The sequence below is a fragment of the Elaeis guineensis genome, chromosome 10 (genome assembly GCF_000442705.2).
Source record: "Elaeis guineensis isolate ETL-2024a chromosome 10, EG11, whole genome shotgun sequence".
NCBI classification, from domain to species: Eukaryota; Viridiplantae; Streptophyta; class Magnoliopsida; order Arecales; family Arecaceae; genus Elaeis; species Elaeis guineensis.
Window position 1 is genome coordinate 16,967,891 of NC_026002.2, and position 18,491 is coordinate 16,986,381.

The window sequence follows — 18,491 nt, forward strand, 5'->3', positions numbered from 1 at the left end:
ATTGTATTCTCGCAAGTACTCAAAAAACATACAGCTGATATGATATTTCAATTGTAATAATTTCCCACACAAACTGGTTACATGAGATATTCCCACATGGAGATGAACCAACATGCAGGCAACGTTTAATCTCTCTCATGAAACTTGGCTTGGATTTGTAGCTGTTCCATGTTGAAATCTATGTTGCTCCTTGAAATAGATGTTGAAATCACCTTTTTTTCAGCCGTTGTTTAGCCTGGAAATTTAGCCTTCTCATTGTGGGAATATTTAATTTATGTAACAAAGTTTGCTGACCCTCTCTGTGAACTTGGCCTCCTGAGAGATTTTGAACTGTCACACTAACGAGAATATTGACATAACTCTAAATCAAGGCTCATTAACTTTGGGTGAAAACTCATTCATGGTTTATACCAGGCAACTCTTTGCTTCGTGCAAAATGGTAGGTAATGGTTATCTACCACTTTGTTCCCTCTAGAAACCATACGCTAATTAGCCACTCCAGCATCCATGGCCACAATAGTGCAGATGAGCATATCCATTTTCTCTTGGACTGCATTTCTTGAACTTACTAAACATTAGGTTCTTTGCTGGTCTCCTGAGAATCTAACACTTCTAACCACAGTGCAGCCATTAGCCTAATCCATCCATTATCAGTCATCAATGTCGAGTTCATCGACACTTAGTATCACTGCCTGCAGCATCAATTGGAGACCACCTGTCACCAATTGTCACAGGTTCCGTGTCTAAGAATTATTAAGCAAAAAGGAAATTTCTGGATTTAAACAAAGAATGTAAGATCAGTGACAGTTTTTTTTGTCGAAAAAATTTCATAAAAAAGTGATGGGAAAAATGAGAATAGTGAAAGTCGAAAATTAAGAATGTAAAAGAATTAATGTGTGCGAGACTATTCACATTAAGAATGAGAGCGGTAACAACTGCAATTTGTGGCAACATCAGCACCTATAAACATCAATTATTCATTATGCAACACTTCATAAGCTATCCTTGGACAAAAAAAAGTCAAGCTTTTGATTACTTCTCGAATATTTGTTTAATAACTCAAAGGAAATTCTAAGGAATTGTAATCATAAATTTTGAGTCTCTTTTTTTCTTTTTTTCAATTTGGCCTATGAGAATATTGTAACCGTCCTCCGCCAACTAATATTCCACCATAATACTAAGTGGTCTAAATCTTTGATGGTAGGGAACAGAACAATTAGTTCCAAATTATATAGAGAAGTTGCAACAAACAATGTCAAAATTCTGATGCTCCAACATGATGACCAGTCCATTTCACCTATACAAACAATAATTGTTGATTCTATCATAAAGGTCCACATTCCAACATTTTAACGCAAAAACCCACCAACTTCATCAAATAGTCATTTGATACACACGTTTGAATATCCTAGAAAAGAAGCAAAGGTAAACTAATGCGACAACTGTAAATAGCACCCTTGACAGAGGGACTGCATAACAGCATAAACAAAGTTTAGAAATAATGTACAAACCTATCACCAATGAACCATCAGTTCTCAAACTGAAGAGTTTCACTTCCATATTAACATTCACATCCGAAATCTCCATCCATGAATTTGACATCATTAAGCTCCTGCAAGACACAAAATAATGCATTTAGCAACATAAAAATTATCTTCGGTGATTTATAGAGAGATACTATGCTAAATCTGAAATCAATAATATCTAGCTTTTTAGATTTGGAATGAAATATGCCTAACAGAGAAGTGAATGGTGGGAATCTTAGTGATACAAATTTTGACCACAAAAATTCAAGTGGTTCCAGAATGTAAAAATGTTTATATCTGGTTGTTTAGATATAACTCACCATCACTTTCAGGTTTCTAATTGTATGCATGTCTTGCTCCCATGTTCTAATGTCAGTATGAAATGGGATATATGAAAAGGAACACAAGCAACAAGTAACTCAAGTTCTTGCACACACTACAAGACCCTAGAATCAACAATTCATGCCCAACTAGTATATTGTGCAGTTCAAATTTTTATGTGTAGTTGCAAGAAATATTCTTTTTTTTCACTAATTGATGGCAAGTTGGCAACTGAAGATAAAGCTGGAGATAAAAATCAGCAAATAACACAATATGCAGCAATTTTTGAGATGACTAGTGTAAGGGAATTCTTCTGTTTGGGGAAGTAAAATCCTCATCCTAAAGATGCATGTTATGATGCACCCTTTTCTCGAAAAAACAAAAAAAATAAAAAATAAAAAGATAAATCTTATGCCACTTTAGACTTTTTTCCAGGTTTTAAAATGTGTGTAAAGTGAACAAAAGTAGGATCTCAATCTACATTTGCTAGTGTCATGCAATAGAAATGGCTCAGTAAGCCTCATCTCACTTGAGTCATTGGGCCTTTCTTTAGGTTGTACATGATCTACACTCTTCCCCTTTCAATACCCTTATTCTCATATATAATTTAGCAGGTTCTAGTATAGATCAAGTCTCCTCAGCTCTGCACCCAATGAACTTCTTAATCACTTCCATATTCTGTATACTGACTAATGGAAACTAACATTTCGTGTGACATATTATGTTTGGAGCACCACTATGTTCCTCTTTTAAGCACAAATGGTTGGTAGGTTAATTTTATACTCAGGGCAAGCTGTATTGCATAGACACAATCTTGTGTCAGATCCAAGGTTCACCATCTTGGTATTGGACCTTATACAATCCCATTCTATTATAGTGCTGGTATGTGGTACAGTACGTAAGACTCGGTATACCAAATGTCAATACGGTACAATACCATATGTCGGTTTGATCCCGATTGATATGGTATGTCCCATCCAATATAGTGTCGATCGGTATAGCAAACCTTGGTCAGATACGTATGCATATCTAAAGTATCTCATTCAGCAAGAGGAAAAAGAAAAGTAGATGAGGGAATACATCAAAAAACACAGTGACGTGACTACAAAATATATTAACTTTTTACATTATAAAACTGAAAATGCACTGAGGTGTTTTATCTCCTCCTATATAAATATAACAAAGCACCACTTTCTTGGTGCTAAATTATTGATAAGTTATTTGCATCGAAAAACAATAAAAATTCAAAATCCTATTCTTGATTTCATAAGTTTCAATACTTTTAACTTGTTTATGTGTTCATCAAAATGTGTCACATTAGTAAATTGATGATGCCTGCAAGATCTTAAAGAGTGGTGATATATACAAGATTGCAAATCTGAAATATACAATGGTTTGTTTGCCATATATAGTTAGAATTAAAGGGTTTAGCATCAAGAGCAACCAAAAGAAACATTAGCAAGCTATATAGAAAATTATCATCTAAATGCTTTAAAAAAATAATAAAAGTTCATTGTTGTATGGCTTACTAAAATTTTTGTTATCAAGGTACATGTTTCACACTCCGAAATTAGTTAAAAGAAACAAGAGATAAAGCACTTCACAAAGTTCTGCAATACCTCCATCATTGACCAAGCTCCAAGAGCAAAAGAAGCTCACTTCTAATGTAATGTGCTGGACTAACTGCTGGAAGCATTCAGCTATCCATCAACCTTTAAAATAACAATCAAAAGTGTTCTTAAGTATCTGAACCAACACACCTCGCTGAAATGTCAATATGTACACTTTGAATTAGGTGACAGTCCAGGTATTGCTGGTTTGCCTTTTCAGGACCTAACCACAACTTGGGCTCAGAAAATAAAATAATCCAAATTAATTATGGTAAGTGATCTGCGGATGAATCTTTGCCCTAAACTATAGACGAAATTTCTGAAACTATTGAGGTGAAAATTCAAAATGCTTGATAAGGCATCATCTACCAGTTGACCAAGTATGATAACAGAATATCTCAGAATGAAGAGCAGCATGTGTCTCTAATATATGCCGTGAACAATTCACATTCCATAAACTAACAATGAAACTGGAACATACTATAGATAATGAAAAGAAAAAATATAATAAAGAAGATATTCCTCCAAGTTTCAACTTTTTCAGGACATTTTCGCATCACACACACACTCTCTCTCTCTTACAACAGATGCAGGCTGAAAAAATAAAATGCAAGACAAGGTAATGTAGCAGAATCGTTCTATAATATATATTCTGGTCCCATTATTGGCTATCTATCAACACAATTTTGATATTTCCGACCTTTTAGGAAGGAACAACAATTCTGCTTGTCTGATACCCCAACCACCAAATGCCCAAGAAAAACAACATGGAAACTGTATCCTTCAGCAAAATATAGTTTCTGATTTGTTTGGCTCACCAAAAAGTGTATCAATCTGGAAACCTTTTTTTCCGATACTTAAGAGAAAACTGAACTTTCATTCACTGCTGAGAACCTCCAGAAAATGAAATATAGGATCAAAGACCCTTTATGAGAAAGAAAATGAGCATCACTTCTCTATTTTTCATTTCTTTTCCCAATTATATATAAAAAAAAAATATCTTTTCTATAAAAAAAGATTTTTATTTCTTTCTTTTTTTTCCACAGGTTTCCTTGCAGCTAAAAATACCCTCACATTAGGTTCTCCAATAATCTACATATCATTTGCACAGCTGATCCTTAGACTACTAGAACGAAAAACACATAACAATAATTACAACATAGCGAGTGCAACCAACCAAAGGCATCCTGAATTCACCATCCCTAACATGGTTATCCACATGCACAACCATCAAAACTCATAACTACTAGCATGCATGCACTTGGAATAATGATTTGTTAACCAAAAAGTTGTTCAGGCTTGGACATGGATATGAGAACTGGATCCAGATAGATGACCAAAAATCTGACTCAACAAGAGGAAAAATAAAAGGAGATATTGGAATACTAAATGCACAGGAAAAAAAGTAATCTTAATTAATAAATAATTTATATTTAAAATAGTTTAAAAATAAATTAGTAAAAGATATTGGATCAAATGTATTATTTGTTAAGGTCTTCCAACATGCACATTCCTTATTCACATTTCCTAATTAGCTGAAGAATTTCGGGAAAATGATATTTTGCAAAGCTATTTTAAGATCTGCATTCTTGACCAATCTCTAAAGTGAATAAAACCTACTTTTAACATTACTCTACTGAATTTCAATACTAAAAAAAACATTATTACACTGAATTAAAGTGACTGTTGAAGTCCCACTCTGCACTGATTTTCAATGCTGCAATTAAACATTTACACGTAAGTATCCATATCTGATGCACACTCTATTTATATTACATATCCAATATGGGTTCTAGAAGCTAGACACACGTATCTAGTTAATAAAAAATAAAAGAACATCCATCAATCATTTAAGATAGCTCCGGTTATCTCCTCTTCCCATATGCAACCATATCCTAAAGTTTTAGTTAAGAAAAAGATATGGACTAATATGTATTTTTTCTATGTAAAGGGGAAAAAAATTGATCATAATTCATACCGGTTTAATCACGGCATTCACAAGTCCATCATAGCTGCAATCAGTAGAGTTAAAATCACAATGCGACTTTGTGCTTTCCAGTGCATCTTCATCCTTGCAAGTCAGCTGGCCATCAGCTCTTGACTTGTCAATACTGCAGTCTTGTGCAAGGCCTGGAGCATCAAGCACTGTTTGATCAATCACATCTGTGTCCATCTTTTTATTGCCAATGCCATTGCTCAATGTCCGATTAGGAATAGGATTAAAGCTACAGTTCTGTTTCCGATCCTCAAATTTCTGTTTAGATTTGTCTGAGCTTCCAAAGTCTGATAACTTTGTGTCTTCGTTAGCACCTATTGGAATGGGCATCATGCTCCTACCAACTGAGCTGACTTGGCCATGCACATCATTTCCTATCACCAAGTCATGCATATGTGCTACTGAAACATGGAGAGAGGTTGACAACAAATATCACCATCCATATTTGATATAATTTGAGAAATACTGGCTCCAATGTTGTTGGTAGAAGAACAGTTATTACTAAAAGGGACACTTATAGGCAAAGTGCTTGCACAATAATCAGTTGATGGAAGAGCATCTTGCCAAGTGTCATCCCATCTAACAAGATCAGGAAAGTGAGAAGAGTCCCCAAAACAATACTCAAAAGGATCTAAGCTAGAGGAAGGCATTCTAACAGAAGAATAACTGCCTGATTCCCCAGCTGCATCTGCCCTTATTTGCTTGTACTGACAAAGTATTGTTTGTCATATTAGCAAAAGAGTTGCTGAAAACCATTGGCCGGTCCACTGCCAGACAAACCAGAAGGCAATATGTTGTTTGCTTCCTGCACTACCCTGAGTTGTTGCAGCTGACCTAGTCCCATAGAAGTTGGCATCCCCTGAATTGAATTTCCTTGATGGTTTCCTGGTTGACTAATGCCCTGAAGCTTCCTGAGATCATAAAAAGATAGCTTCTGGTGTTCTGGGTGCAGCCAAGTTGAACAGTCTGAGAAGGTACCAAACCATGCATTCCAAATGCAGTTGAACTATTCATTGTACCAAGTAATCCATTTGGTTGAAAAGATGCAAGAGTTGGTAGCTGTCTAGATCCCCTCAGTGCATGAAAATTTCTAAAACCATCTAATGAACTCATATTAATATAGGAGTTTCTACCTCCTAAAATGGTGGCCATGTGAGTTTGCTGGTTTGCCACAGTACTGAGCCTTTTCAGGTAGAGCCTGTACTTCTGCAAGCACAAGATGGAAGATTCAGCTAATTAGCTTCAGAGCAAGAAAACAAGGATGTAACAAAGAACTGATGATAGGCAGGACACGGATGTATTTCCAAAGGACAGCCTGATTTGATTATCTTAAACATTAGCAGTTTACCCTTGCTTAAACTATGGCTTGCACATTCTCTAAGCTTTTAAAAGGAATTTATCAAATGGATAAGTAGATCCATTCACTAGAAGTAATTATCAAGAAATTACCAAGTAGGTCCTTACTGGCTTGTGTTAAAGTCTTAATCAGTTTTACCTGGACACTTGTATCTAGCTCAAAAAAACTATGTCGGATACGTATCCAAATCAGATATGTGTGAGACTCTGTTTACAGCTTTTAGAGATCTGTGGAGAGCTGGACTCATACCAACAATAAGTCAACCCTCCATTTTGATGTTAGACGTGAGAAAGATAACAGACATATATACTGAAAGACTTACAGACAATATCTTCTAATTTAAAAATATAATTATATATTATTTAAGTAAAACCATCTTCTATCCTAAACATCTTCATATCTTCATTTTTCCCTCTTGCTGAGTCAGACACTTGGATATGTGTCCAAACCTAGTTCCCATGACCATGCCTATGCAACACTGGTGTAAATGGCTTCCAATCAAAGTTGTTTTAGTGTTAAAATTGTGTCTGGCATATTGAAATTAAATATTCAAAATGACGTAATGCATCCTCAAATAATGTACCATATATTAGAGAAAGAATTGTATGCTAGCAGTTGAATGAAGATGAAAGCCTTGCCTGTAGATGGCTTGCAACATTTTCTCTTGTTAGCTTCTCCACATTCATGAGACTGAGTATCTTCTTGGGTACAGCCTCTGTTATCAGAAATAACAAAAGCAGCTTACTACTAAAGAGGCAATGGCATTTAGAAAAGCATGGCACTAATCCAAGCAAAAGGTTGATAAATGTATTATAATGGGAATAGAAGCATTATGACAAAGGCATGATAATGGAAATGCAACATTTATGCTTTCCCTTCTACCAAACGGACTGCATTATCAATTGAAAGCTCTTACTGTCAATGCCCAATTGATTAACTGCAGCAACAAATTTGCGATGCAGCTCAATGGACCAAACGACCCTTGGCTTCTTCTGGGTGGAGGAATCTTCATTCTCATGTGTGTTTTCTTCAGAATCTACTTCATCTTCTTCCATCTGACCCTTCCTCTTCCTGTTAAGCTCATCACTACGATCATGAGGCCCCTGCACACCTTCGGAATTAGGAAGTTGGGCCTTCAGACTACTCTCCCCTTTATTCTGATATCTTGAATATAACTTTTTCCTCCTAACCACATGCTGCCAAATGTTCTTAAGCTCCTCAATCCGGATGGGCTTCAACAGATAGTCACAAGCACCATGAGTTATCCCCTTCATCACAGCTTTGGTATCACCATTTGCAGACAGCACTGCATCGTAAATTAGCACAGTTCAGTGACTTTATCATCAGTTGCCTTTCAGAACACATGCAATCAGAAGAAAAAAAAAAAAAAAAAAGCAAATAGTGGGTAAATAAAGAATCTCTTTCAAAAGTTCCAACGTAACCATTCAGTGCTTTGTAATTTCATATATTCTCAGGAAAAATGGTGTCTTTTAATCACAAAAAGATAATAATCGAGGAATTCATTTTAATCAGGAAAACAGGAATCAGGATAGTATTTGGCACTTACTAATAACAGGGAGGTCCATTTCGAGGCCCACAAGCTCCAAAAGCTTGAAACCATCCATGTCTGGCATGTGGACATCACTGATAACCAGATCAAACTTGTCTTTATTCTCCCTCAACAGCTTCAAAGCAACGATTGCCTGACTGGTTGTTGTAACTGAAGGAAAACAATCCACGTCTCTTTAATAAGCCTCACTTCTTTTCTCAAAACAAAAACTTATCCTTCTTTCGACTCATAGGAATAGTCACATTAAAAATCCAAACTTTCAATGAGAACAGCCCAACAGTCTCAAATACCATCAAATATTACACTTTTTTCGCAGCAAAAAACTATAGTACGGAAACCAACCAACAGTTATACATAGAAACCCAAAAGGAAACAAAAGAAAACAGATTAAAAGAGAACAAACCATCATAATGGCAGCGCAGGAGAAGATTCTCCAACAACTTGAGGCAAGTGGAATCATCATCGACGGCGAGAACGCGCATGCCCGCAGGGAACTTGTCTATGGTTTCCGCTTCCTTCCCCTTGCTTCTCCCGCTCTCTTCTACTGTCATTCTTCCACTCCAAAGAGCAGTCGAGGACCAGCAACCAAAACCTTGGCAAGTACCTAACACCAATGGAAGAAATCCCGAGGATCTCAAAAGCACTATAGCCTTCTCAAATCCTACAACAGAAAACGGTCAAAGGAAAACACTGAGAAAGAAGTCAGAAGCTGCTAAGAAAAAGAGGAGGGAGAAAGGGAGCAGATATGAAGGATTCGTAGGAGTTGAGGTGGTTTGGCAAAGGAAAGGAAATATTTGAGGGCTAAGGGAGGAGGTCGAATGAGGAAAAGAGCAACAGAGCTTCCGATTGGGTGGAATGAATGGAGCGGACCGAATGCATGCACCCACAAAAATGGAAACTTTCCTTCCTTGTTTTATTTTAAGATTTATTTCTTAATTTTCTGTGTGATGTCAATTAACAAGAGAGGTAATTTCGAGGAAATCACGGAAAATTAGAGGAGATAAATGAGGAGGAAAAAACGTAGGAGGAGTAGGCTTTGCCTTCACTTAATAATTATTTGACTTTTTTTTAATATTATGATGCTGTTTTTTTATTTATTATTTTTATTGTAAAGTTATACGTATGTAGATACGATGGTATGCACCACCCAGTGAATGCCTCCATGGAAAGGATACCATGTTAACCCACTATCTACGTTCATAAGACAACCAACTAAGCTTAATGGGTAATTAAGCTTCTACTATCATCTTTTCTAATCATATGATTATTAGCAATAATGTGGTGCACGTGAACATACATAGTTATGAGAAAAAATACTATAAAAAACACCAAATACTATGATTTAGTTATTGTGGAGGGTTTGGATTTTGGTAGCAATTTGGTTATCATGTAAAACAGTTGAAAAAAAAAAAAAAGGGTGAGTTATGAAATAGGTTTGATCTTATTTGGAAAAGAGGAGAGCATGGATAGTAGTTAAGAAAGAGGGAGTAAGTAAATTATTTTCAACATAAATAGAAAAAATATTTTTGGTATAAAATTTGGCAGGGAAATGAAAAGATGATATTTTTTGATATCAAAACTGTTACTTTAATATATAATATGGATAATGGTATAGATACAAACACATATATATGTATTTATGTATGCATTCATGCAAACGAGCATGTATATGTGTGCACATTATGTTTCATAGGAGTGTCCTGACATCAGTGTTCTTTTTTACAATAAAGATAGGATGCTTGCGTTATTTGTAACGGTTTTGTCTCTTCTTCTTGTCCTATATTAACTCTCCCACATAAATATATGTACATGTGTCATAGGAGTCTCTTAAAATCTTTCTTTTTATTTTTAATGAAGACAATGTGTTGATTTTGTTTATCATCATTGGTAGAATGATATATAAGAAGATCATTAATAATAATTTTATCTCCTGCACTCGTCTACACTAGTTCATCCTCAATCTTTCTCCTCTCACTATTTCATCTAAACTAAGATAAAGCTCAAATTCATCTAACCAATATCCGATTATTCGTGCATTTATTATTGAGAATATAAGTGGAAGATTATAACATAGGTTTATTTATTATACTCGAGCCATTGGCATCCCCAAGGTGTTGGGAAACCTATCATCATTCCTGCAATTTGCTACATCTAGTGTGAGTAAGCTTATGTGTGAGGTGAAAAATTGATAGTAAGTTCTTTAAAAGGTGGTGGTCAAAATTGGTATGTGAGCGGTAAATTAAAATGGTTATTTTTATAGATTAAAAAATTATTAGTATTTGAGTAGATAAAAATAGAAAAGATTTTTTATTAAGTAATAAACGTAATATATATTTTTGACCGATTTCCTATTAGTTGAAGCTCTGGAGTTAATTGGATAAGTGATATTGATACCCGAGGTCATATTCGTTGGAGGTCATGTGTTTGAATTCCATTTGTTTAAATAATTGAATTCCAAGCTCAATTATCATTGTCATTTGAATGTCAAACTGCATACATTCGACTAGGTCATAATACTTCACCCCCAAAAAAAAAAGAGATTATAATATGTGCTATGTGCATGATCATAGATGGCTATAATCACCTAATCTAATTAAGCTTTTCTTTTCTTTTCTTTTCTTTTCTTGAATATGTGCACTCTTAGTTTGGGAGTTGTACTTCTTCTGTTCTCCCCATGAGTAAGAATCAAAAATTAGAGGTATTTATTTAACCTAATAGTAGATATTAAAGGCCAAAAGCGGGCATTGAAATTGTCATAACACATTGATTTGGATACAATAGAGCTTGCTATTAAGATTTAGCACGTCAAAAACATCCAAACTTCCGAAGAAAGTAATATTATCATTGTATATGGTGATCTAAGCAAGGGAAAAAGAATTGGAGGATAAGGATACCTAACTAGATTTTGCATTGCATAGAAGACATGAATATCTCATATGTGTCTTCTTAGCTAGCTCTTCAACAAAAACTAAAGTTTAGGGTGACACTGCAGCACAAACAAACTTCTTTTCTTCCTCATCCGTAAGCTTCTGATCACCATTAAGACATGCCAAGCTTAATATAAATATAAGCTATAAAATTCCATTGCCTGGATTAGGCCAACGAGTGATTAATCCGTATAGAAGTTGATAAAATATTATATGCAAAATGTCTTTATCACATTTTTTTCAAAATATCATTTTCATGCTGTAAAATGTCCAAGATGAACACGACATTGTGTGCAGGTTGTCAAGTATTGCACTTTAGTCAAATGACATCCATCACCTAATTTTGACAACAACATTAGCCTTCATTTCTTCCGAGACCCCTACCATCTAGACCATCTTTGGCATCTTTTAAGAATGCCCCTACATGTCACCGCCACCTAAGTGTCAGCAAGTCCAAGCCCTAACTAATGCTTCCTCTCAGCTAGGTTCATATCATGTCTGCTATCCATTGCCTTGGCTCTTTTTGGTTCCTTTCATAACCAGCCAATGAATTCTACAGCCATGTACCTCACTTATTAAAGTTTTTAAGGCCCATTAATTTGTTGTGGTGTAAAAGATGAAGGAATTTGTGACAATCAAGTATCAAATATCCAAATGCAAAAGACCTTTTGATGGTACAAAATGGAAACTTTGATATGATAAATAGGAAGAGAAAAGAAGTCAACAAAGTGTCACCCCATTCGAGGGTTCTTAAATAACCACCCGGTTCTTTGGATGAGAGAGAATGGACAGCGTCCACATCAATTCCGCCAAATCTAAGCAAATAATGACAGTTAAATTCTAATTATTCAAGATTTCCTTCCATAATTTCCCACTTTAATGCAGCATTAAAGTGCACACTCGCATGATGATTATTTTTATTTAGAGTGGTAATTATTTTTCCCTACATGACATTTTTTTTAATCCTTTCAATCCTTTTTATGTATTTATTAATTTATTTATGCAGCACTCTCACAAAGCTGTCCATGCAATATAATTCCATGAATATATTACTACAAAGTTTACCTCCTTTAAACTGCTTGCACGCCTTTGCATGATCCATTTTAAGCAGGGGTTGGGTCAGATACATGTAGATCACTTTGCACAATTGTTATCATTTGTGTCTCAAGGAAATCAGTGATTACTTTCTCAAAGTGCCCAACCTTTTTTTTTTCGTCATTTTTAAATGCTGAAACTTTGCATAAAGACTACGTACGGCAGTTATTATTCCCTTGTTTAAAATATTTACTTATATTTTAGATTCTTGTGTTTGGGCATGTCAGCATGAACATATTATTTAATTGCATGGATTAAGGTGAGCCACGAAAGGAAACAACCCAAAGGCTATAAAAGCAGCAAAAGATATTTAAAAAAAAAAAACCCCAAAAATCCTGCATGCTCACGAGGAGGACAACCAACAGCACCTACGGCTACACTCAAAATTTTTTTTTAGATAGATAAATATTATAAAAAAATTGATCAATTTATTTATTCAATCAATTTATTTATTTTTTATATTTTAATTATATTTATATCATATCATATTATTTTATATAATATATATAATTATATATAGTAATATTTATATGATAAAAGTGTTATAAAAATATAGATAAATCTTTAACTTACTCGATAAGATATTAATGGAAAAGAACAAAGATAATAAATTTCATAATTAAATGTAAAAAAATATAAATAAATTATTTTTTTATCTAAATATTATCTAAAAAAATTTATCTTGAAAAATATAAATTTTTTAATAAATTTTTTTTACCCTCCAAACACCAGCCCTAGTTTCTAATGTGATTGTTACAACAGCATTTCCCTGGGTGAAATATGATGATATATGGTGCATGATGTGTGTGAAGTGGGTGTTGGCACTAGTGGGTCTAATTAGGAATTCTCCATCTGATTGATAAAATCTTGTATGTTTCAATATAAAATCAAGCATTTTGGGTGAATAATTATAAGCCACTGTATTCATATTCACTGGAAGCACTAATCTCGACATATGTGCAATGGATACTGGTTACAGAGTCGAGAATAGTAATTATACAATGATTAATTTCTTGAAATAAATCATTAACACTTGGAGTTACTTTTAACCAAATCTTATGTATGTACAATGCATGTATTTTATTTAAGGAATAATTGAATGATTTTTGAGACCGCATCAATTAAAATTGTTGAATCGTTATCCTCCTTGCTTTAGAAATTGTGTGAGGCAGCCGGAGAGGCCAATCCATTTGGAAAAAATAAATGAATAAATAAAGCAGCAAATTAGAGAGAGAAACAAAGAAATGCTATCTCTCAACTATAGTATCAATCATGCATGGCTCAGAGAGGTAGGCTGGGATATCCTGACTTCACCAGCATACCAATATAAGACTCATTCAAGGAGCTGGCATTATACTAGTAAATATATAAAGCTAATTATTTGGCACGTAACGCACATGCAAAAGTTATTTAAAAAATATTAATTTAGTCAATGTTATAAAGTTACACGTATGCATTTGGATTTGCAAGTGTCATTAATCCAAAATTTGTAAGCAGCTCTAGTATATTCGGCTGTTATAGAATATTAAGTGGAGGGTTATAAAATACTACTATTAAGTGTCATTAACTTTTTCTCTCTCTTTTTTTTTTTTTGTTAAAAAACTCTCTCTTTGGATGATGGGTGGACTCCAAAGGGTCTCCTTTTGTAACGAAAGTTGATCTTGCCAGGATGTCCTGAACCCTGATTGTCAGATAGCGTGCAAGCCCCTCACTCTAGTCTTCGTCAGGCATTACTGTTGTTTGACCATCGCCAATCTCTATCGAGCTATTTGTACTCTAGCTTAAGTCTGTATTTCATGATTTGATTAGTGGAGTCCCATACTGTTTTATTGTGGAACTAAGTTGATCTATGTAGAGGATCTTAGATTGACAAGTTGTAACCACCCCACCATCGAGCTCCGCCTAGTCTTTATCGGATATCTTTGAAATCCATCATTGATGATCTTTATTGTACAATCTTTGCACTAATTAAGTTCTTACTTTGTGATCTGTTGATTGAGCCATTCATTTTTGACTAACTCGGACCACCAAGCATCGCCATTCGAATGGTTTTACCTTTCTTTTTATACAAATCTTTTTTTATTATCAATCTTGATTTTGTATGGAGATTAAAACATTTGGACATGAAGAAACTAGCAACAGGTTTCATGCTCTAGTTTCAAAATCAAGATAAAATCCAAACTCTTTAGTTATTCTAATTTTGAATCAAGGAATAATAGAAAAATTATGGATAATTCGAATATTGGAACTCTAAAATTAGAAAATCAACAAAAAATTATTTATTTATTATGTTGATGGTTAATGTAGATGAGTTGGATCTATGCTGATTTTAGATTAACCAAACATGTTAGGTATGGACTAGTAACTATTGTATGCGAGTTTGTCCTCCATAGAGGTGGGGTAACCTTCACACTCCTATTTCCTTTATTTTTCTGGTCGAAATAGGATAACAAGTTAAAGGCTGATTGGGGAATTATGTGGCGGACCATTGGCTGTTGCTGGAATTTAGAAGGATTGATGTTGGGTCCCAGCACCTTCAAACTTCAGGGGCATTCGGGAACAGGGGTGGTTGATAATTTACAACTTTGAAATTATAGGATCTGAACATTTCCAGTTTTAGGATTTAGAAACTCTATGCAAGAATTTTGTTTCTTTATTTAATTATTTGAAAATTTTGGACCTTTATATATTTTATTTGAGTTGGATTTCTTTTTTTATAATATTTTTTTAGCATTCACAGCATCATTATCTAAAAATATAATGAGCAAAAATCCTAGTGCAAGTAGAGCCGTAGGTTTGGATTCAAGAAGTGGTGATTAATTCAATACATTATAGTGCTCTCACTTATTTAGGGCATGTTTGGATGTCTGTATCCAAAATTTTATGAAATTTGTAGGTTGGATCAAGACAACTAAGTCGGATTGGGTTAGGCTTATATTTATAAGAATCCAAAGAATTATTGTAGTGGGCCAAATCTCGTAGGGAGAAAAAAAGACCTCAGAAGGTTTTTTTTTTTTTTGTGTGTCTCCCTATAGGATTCAAATTGGCACTGTAATGATTCTTTGGGTATTTATAAAACTAGATTTAGTTCAGTTTGATTTAGTTAGTTGTCTTGATCTAAATCATGAATTTCATAAAATTATAGATCCAGATATTCAAATAAATTGTTAGGCTGTATTAGGCTTATATTTATAAGAACCATAAAACTTTTGGAGTAGATCAATCCAAAACCTATAGGGAGAAAAACAGGCCTCAGTAGGTTTTTTATCTTTCCATGAGATTTGGGTCAATATACTCTAATCCTTTATTTAGTACAAAGGATAGATTGAAAGAAGGATAGATGGAGAAATCATATATTTGGCGAAATATAGAAGGATGAGTGGAAACGATTCTCCCTTCTATTTGGTATAGAAAGAATGAAAGGGTAGATGGATGATATTTGTATAAAATTTTTACGAAACTACTCTTTGATAAAAATATTATTATTATCAATTTATAATGCTTATTCATACTAAAGAAATAAATAATGTATGAATTTATAATATTTATAATCTATAATTATATAAAAAAAATTATATAAATATTTAATTTAATATATTTTTTAAATTAATTATTAATAAATTAATTATATAAATAACTAATTAATTTATAATTTATTTTAAATAATTAATTAATATTGTATAAATAGTTAATTAAAAATCATAAATATAAATGAAAAAATAAAAAATAATATATTTATTTAATCATAATTATGAAAATTATATACTAAAATTAAAATAATAGCTAATAAAATTTAATAATATATGATTAATAATATATATAAAAATATCTATAAATAATATGAATGAAAAAAAGAAAAAAAATTATAGTTTCATCAAATAAAATTAATAAAAATAATTTTTTCAATACGAAAGTTCATCTTTCAATGCTTCATCCATCTTTTTTTTCATCCTCTCAATTTGGGTAGATGCAAATTGATGGGTCAGGATAGATGGACAGTCTCTTTTTTTCATCCATCATCTCTGTAATTTTTTGAACCAAACGATAGATGGAGATCATCTATTTTTTTAATTCTATTCATCTATCCTCTCATGACCATAACCAAATACAAAATAATGGTTCTTTGGATATTTATAAAGATAAACTTAGTCTAACCTAATTTAGTTGATTGTCTTGCTTCAACTTATGAATTTCATGAGATTTTATGCTTAGACATATAAAAAAGATTTTAATATTTTATACCAAAATTTTTTTTTAATTAATATTTTTTTTGGATACATAATTAATATCCTTCAATAGTAAATCACTTAGGTGTATCAACATTCAACGGTTGCGATTCACTTCATCAGATGGACCTCTTTATTAGTTGCGCTAAAATAAGGGCGGAAATATCATCAACGGATGCCCTGGCGCACTACAAACGGCCAGCTGGTGCCGTTCGGACTCGTGTCCTTCGGACCTGGACGCGCCATTTTTGACCGGCCACGAATTTAGTTATACCTCTCCACTCGATGCGAGCCACGTGTCGCAATCGTGAGACGGGGACCACTTACTCACCCTTCACTTTTTTAACCCAGGTGCCCCTCGTCTCCTCCCCCAATATTTTTCCCCTCTCTTGTCCTTTTCCTCCCCCAGCCTCCGCCTCTCTCAGTCTCTCTTAGTCCCAGCTCCCGCTCAAGAATCGTCTTCAAGGTGGAGCTCATCGATTTCTTCTTCTTTGTTTGATATTAAAAGTAAGAATTAGATCCTTTTTCTCTCAAATGATTCATCCTAGTTTTCTAGGATCTCTCGATGAAATCTCTAGGCGAGCAGGGCGGTCATAAGTGAGGCCTCCAAGAATTCAAGAGTCCGGAGAGCTAGGGCTTCCGGAGCTGTTCTTGGATCGATCGTTCTTCATTTATATGGTTTCACTTTTGATCTTTTGACATCGTGTCGATCCATGCATTAGATTTCGAGAACTAAAAAGGCGGCGGCGGCGGAGAGCATGGAGGCGTCGTCGTCGGCGGCGGCGGACAGCATGGAGTCGTCGTTGGCCACGAGAGGTGTAGGGATGGGACCGCAGGGGCTGACGAGGCGGCCGTCGCGGAACGCAGTGACGACGACGGTCCCGACGGAGGTGTTCTACGACGAGGTGGTGCCGCCGTCGCTCGCTGGGATCGCCACCATTCTCCGCGTCGCTAGCGAGATCGAGCAAGAACGCCCTCGTGTCGCCTATCTCTGTGGGTACCCTGTCCGAGGGCTAGCGTTCTTACTGGATTTTTGGCTTCATAATTTCCGAAATCTGGCTCATTACATTCTTTTTTTTGGGTTTGTCTTCGTCGTCTTCTTACGTGAAGGTCGTTACTATGCGTTTGAGAAGGCCCACAGGCTCGATCCGAACTCGAGCGGACGTGGAGTTCGGCAGTTCAAAACCAATCTCCTCACAAGATTAGAGCGGGTGAGAACATCTTCTCCTCTTTCTCCCTCTCAGAAAATTTATTTTCTCAAATTGTATAATTGGAAAAGTCTGATTCAGCAGGTCGCCGTTTTTTTTTTTTTTTTAGTTTTGCAAATATTCGTTTAATTACGTATTACTTTTATTGCATCTTGTAATTTATGTGATGATATTCGCACTCCTCTGTATCCCTATCTCTCCCTTCCTTGTCCAAATACATTCTGGTCCGCGGACGGATTGCATGCATGCATGATGGAGCTATTTTTCCAGTTGGGGGGGCATTTTCTGAGTGTCTGCATGGAAATTTTTGTGCGGATATGAAATCTGCCGTCCACTGGCCTCTTGATCGTATCTTCTGCCCATAAATATCGATCATCGCCGGAGACCACTTTATTTGGTAGGGTTACTGTGACTTGACGGACGAGATGGTCTACTAGGGTGGAGTGGATGGTGGATCCACCTTCCGCATAGAAATTTCTATCCACGCCTTTGGATTGATTTCTTTGTAGTTTTAAACGTCGGGGCCGAAGTGGGGTCGCGGTCGAACATGTGGGCGTTTTGGTCATTTTGCAAAACGAAGGTTCTATTCTCATCATCCCATGCTCTGTTTCTTGGGGTGGGATCTGATCACCACCTCGGTGAGATGAGGCTCAAG

General features: G+C 34.9%; 1 protein-coding gene across 1 annotated transcript; it reads right to left on the bottom strand.

Annotated features, from left to right (window-relative positions):
• Positions 1-1,232: 1,232 nt before the first annotated feature.
• On the bottom strand, positions 1,233-9,086 carry LOC105052947 (two-component response regulator ORR24). The gene is given in 10 exon segments (XM_029267122.2): positions 1,233-1,612; positions 5,436-5,884; positions 5,887-6,124; positions 6,126-6,204; positions 6,206-6,399; positions 6,402-6,659; positions 7,449-7,525; positions 7,727-8,116; positions 8,378-8,530; positions 8,784-9,086. Coding segments are annotated over 10 exon segments (2,037 nt in total). The 5' UTR covers positions 8,932-9,086; the 3' UTR covers positions 1,233-1,561.
• Positions 9,087-18,491: the final 9,405 nt, after the last annotated feature.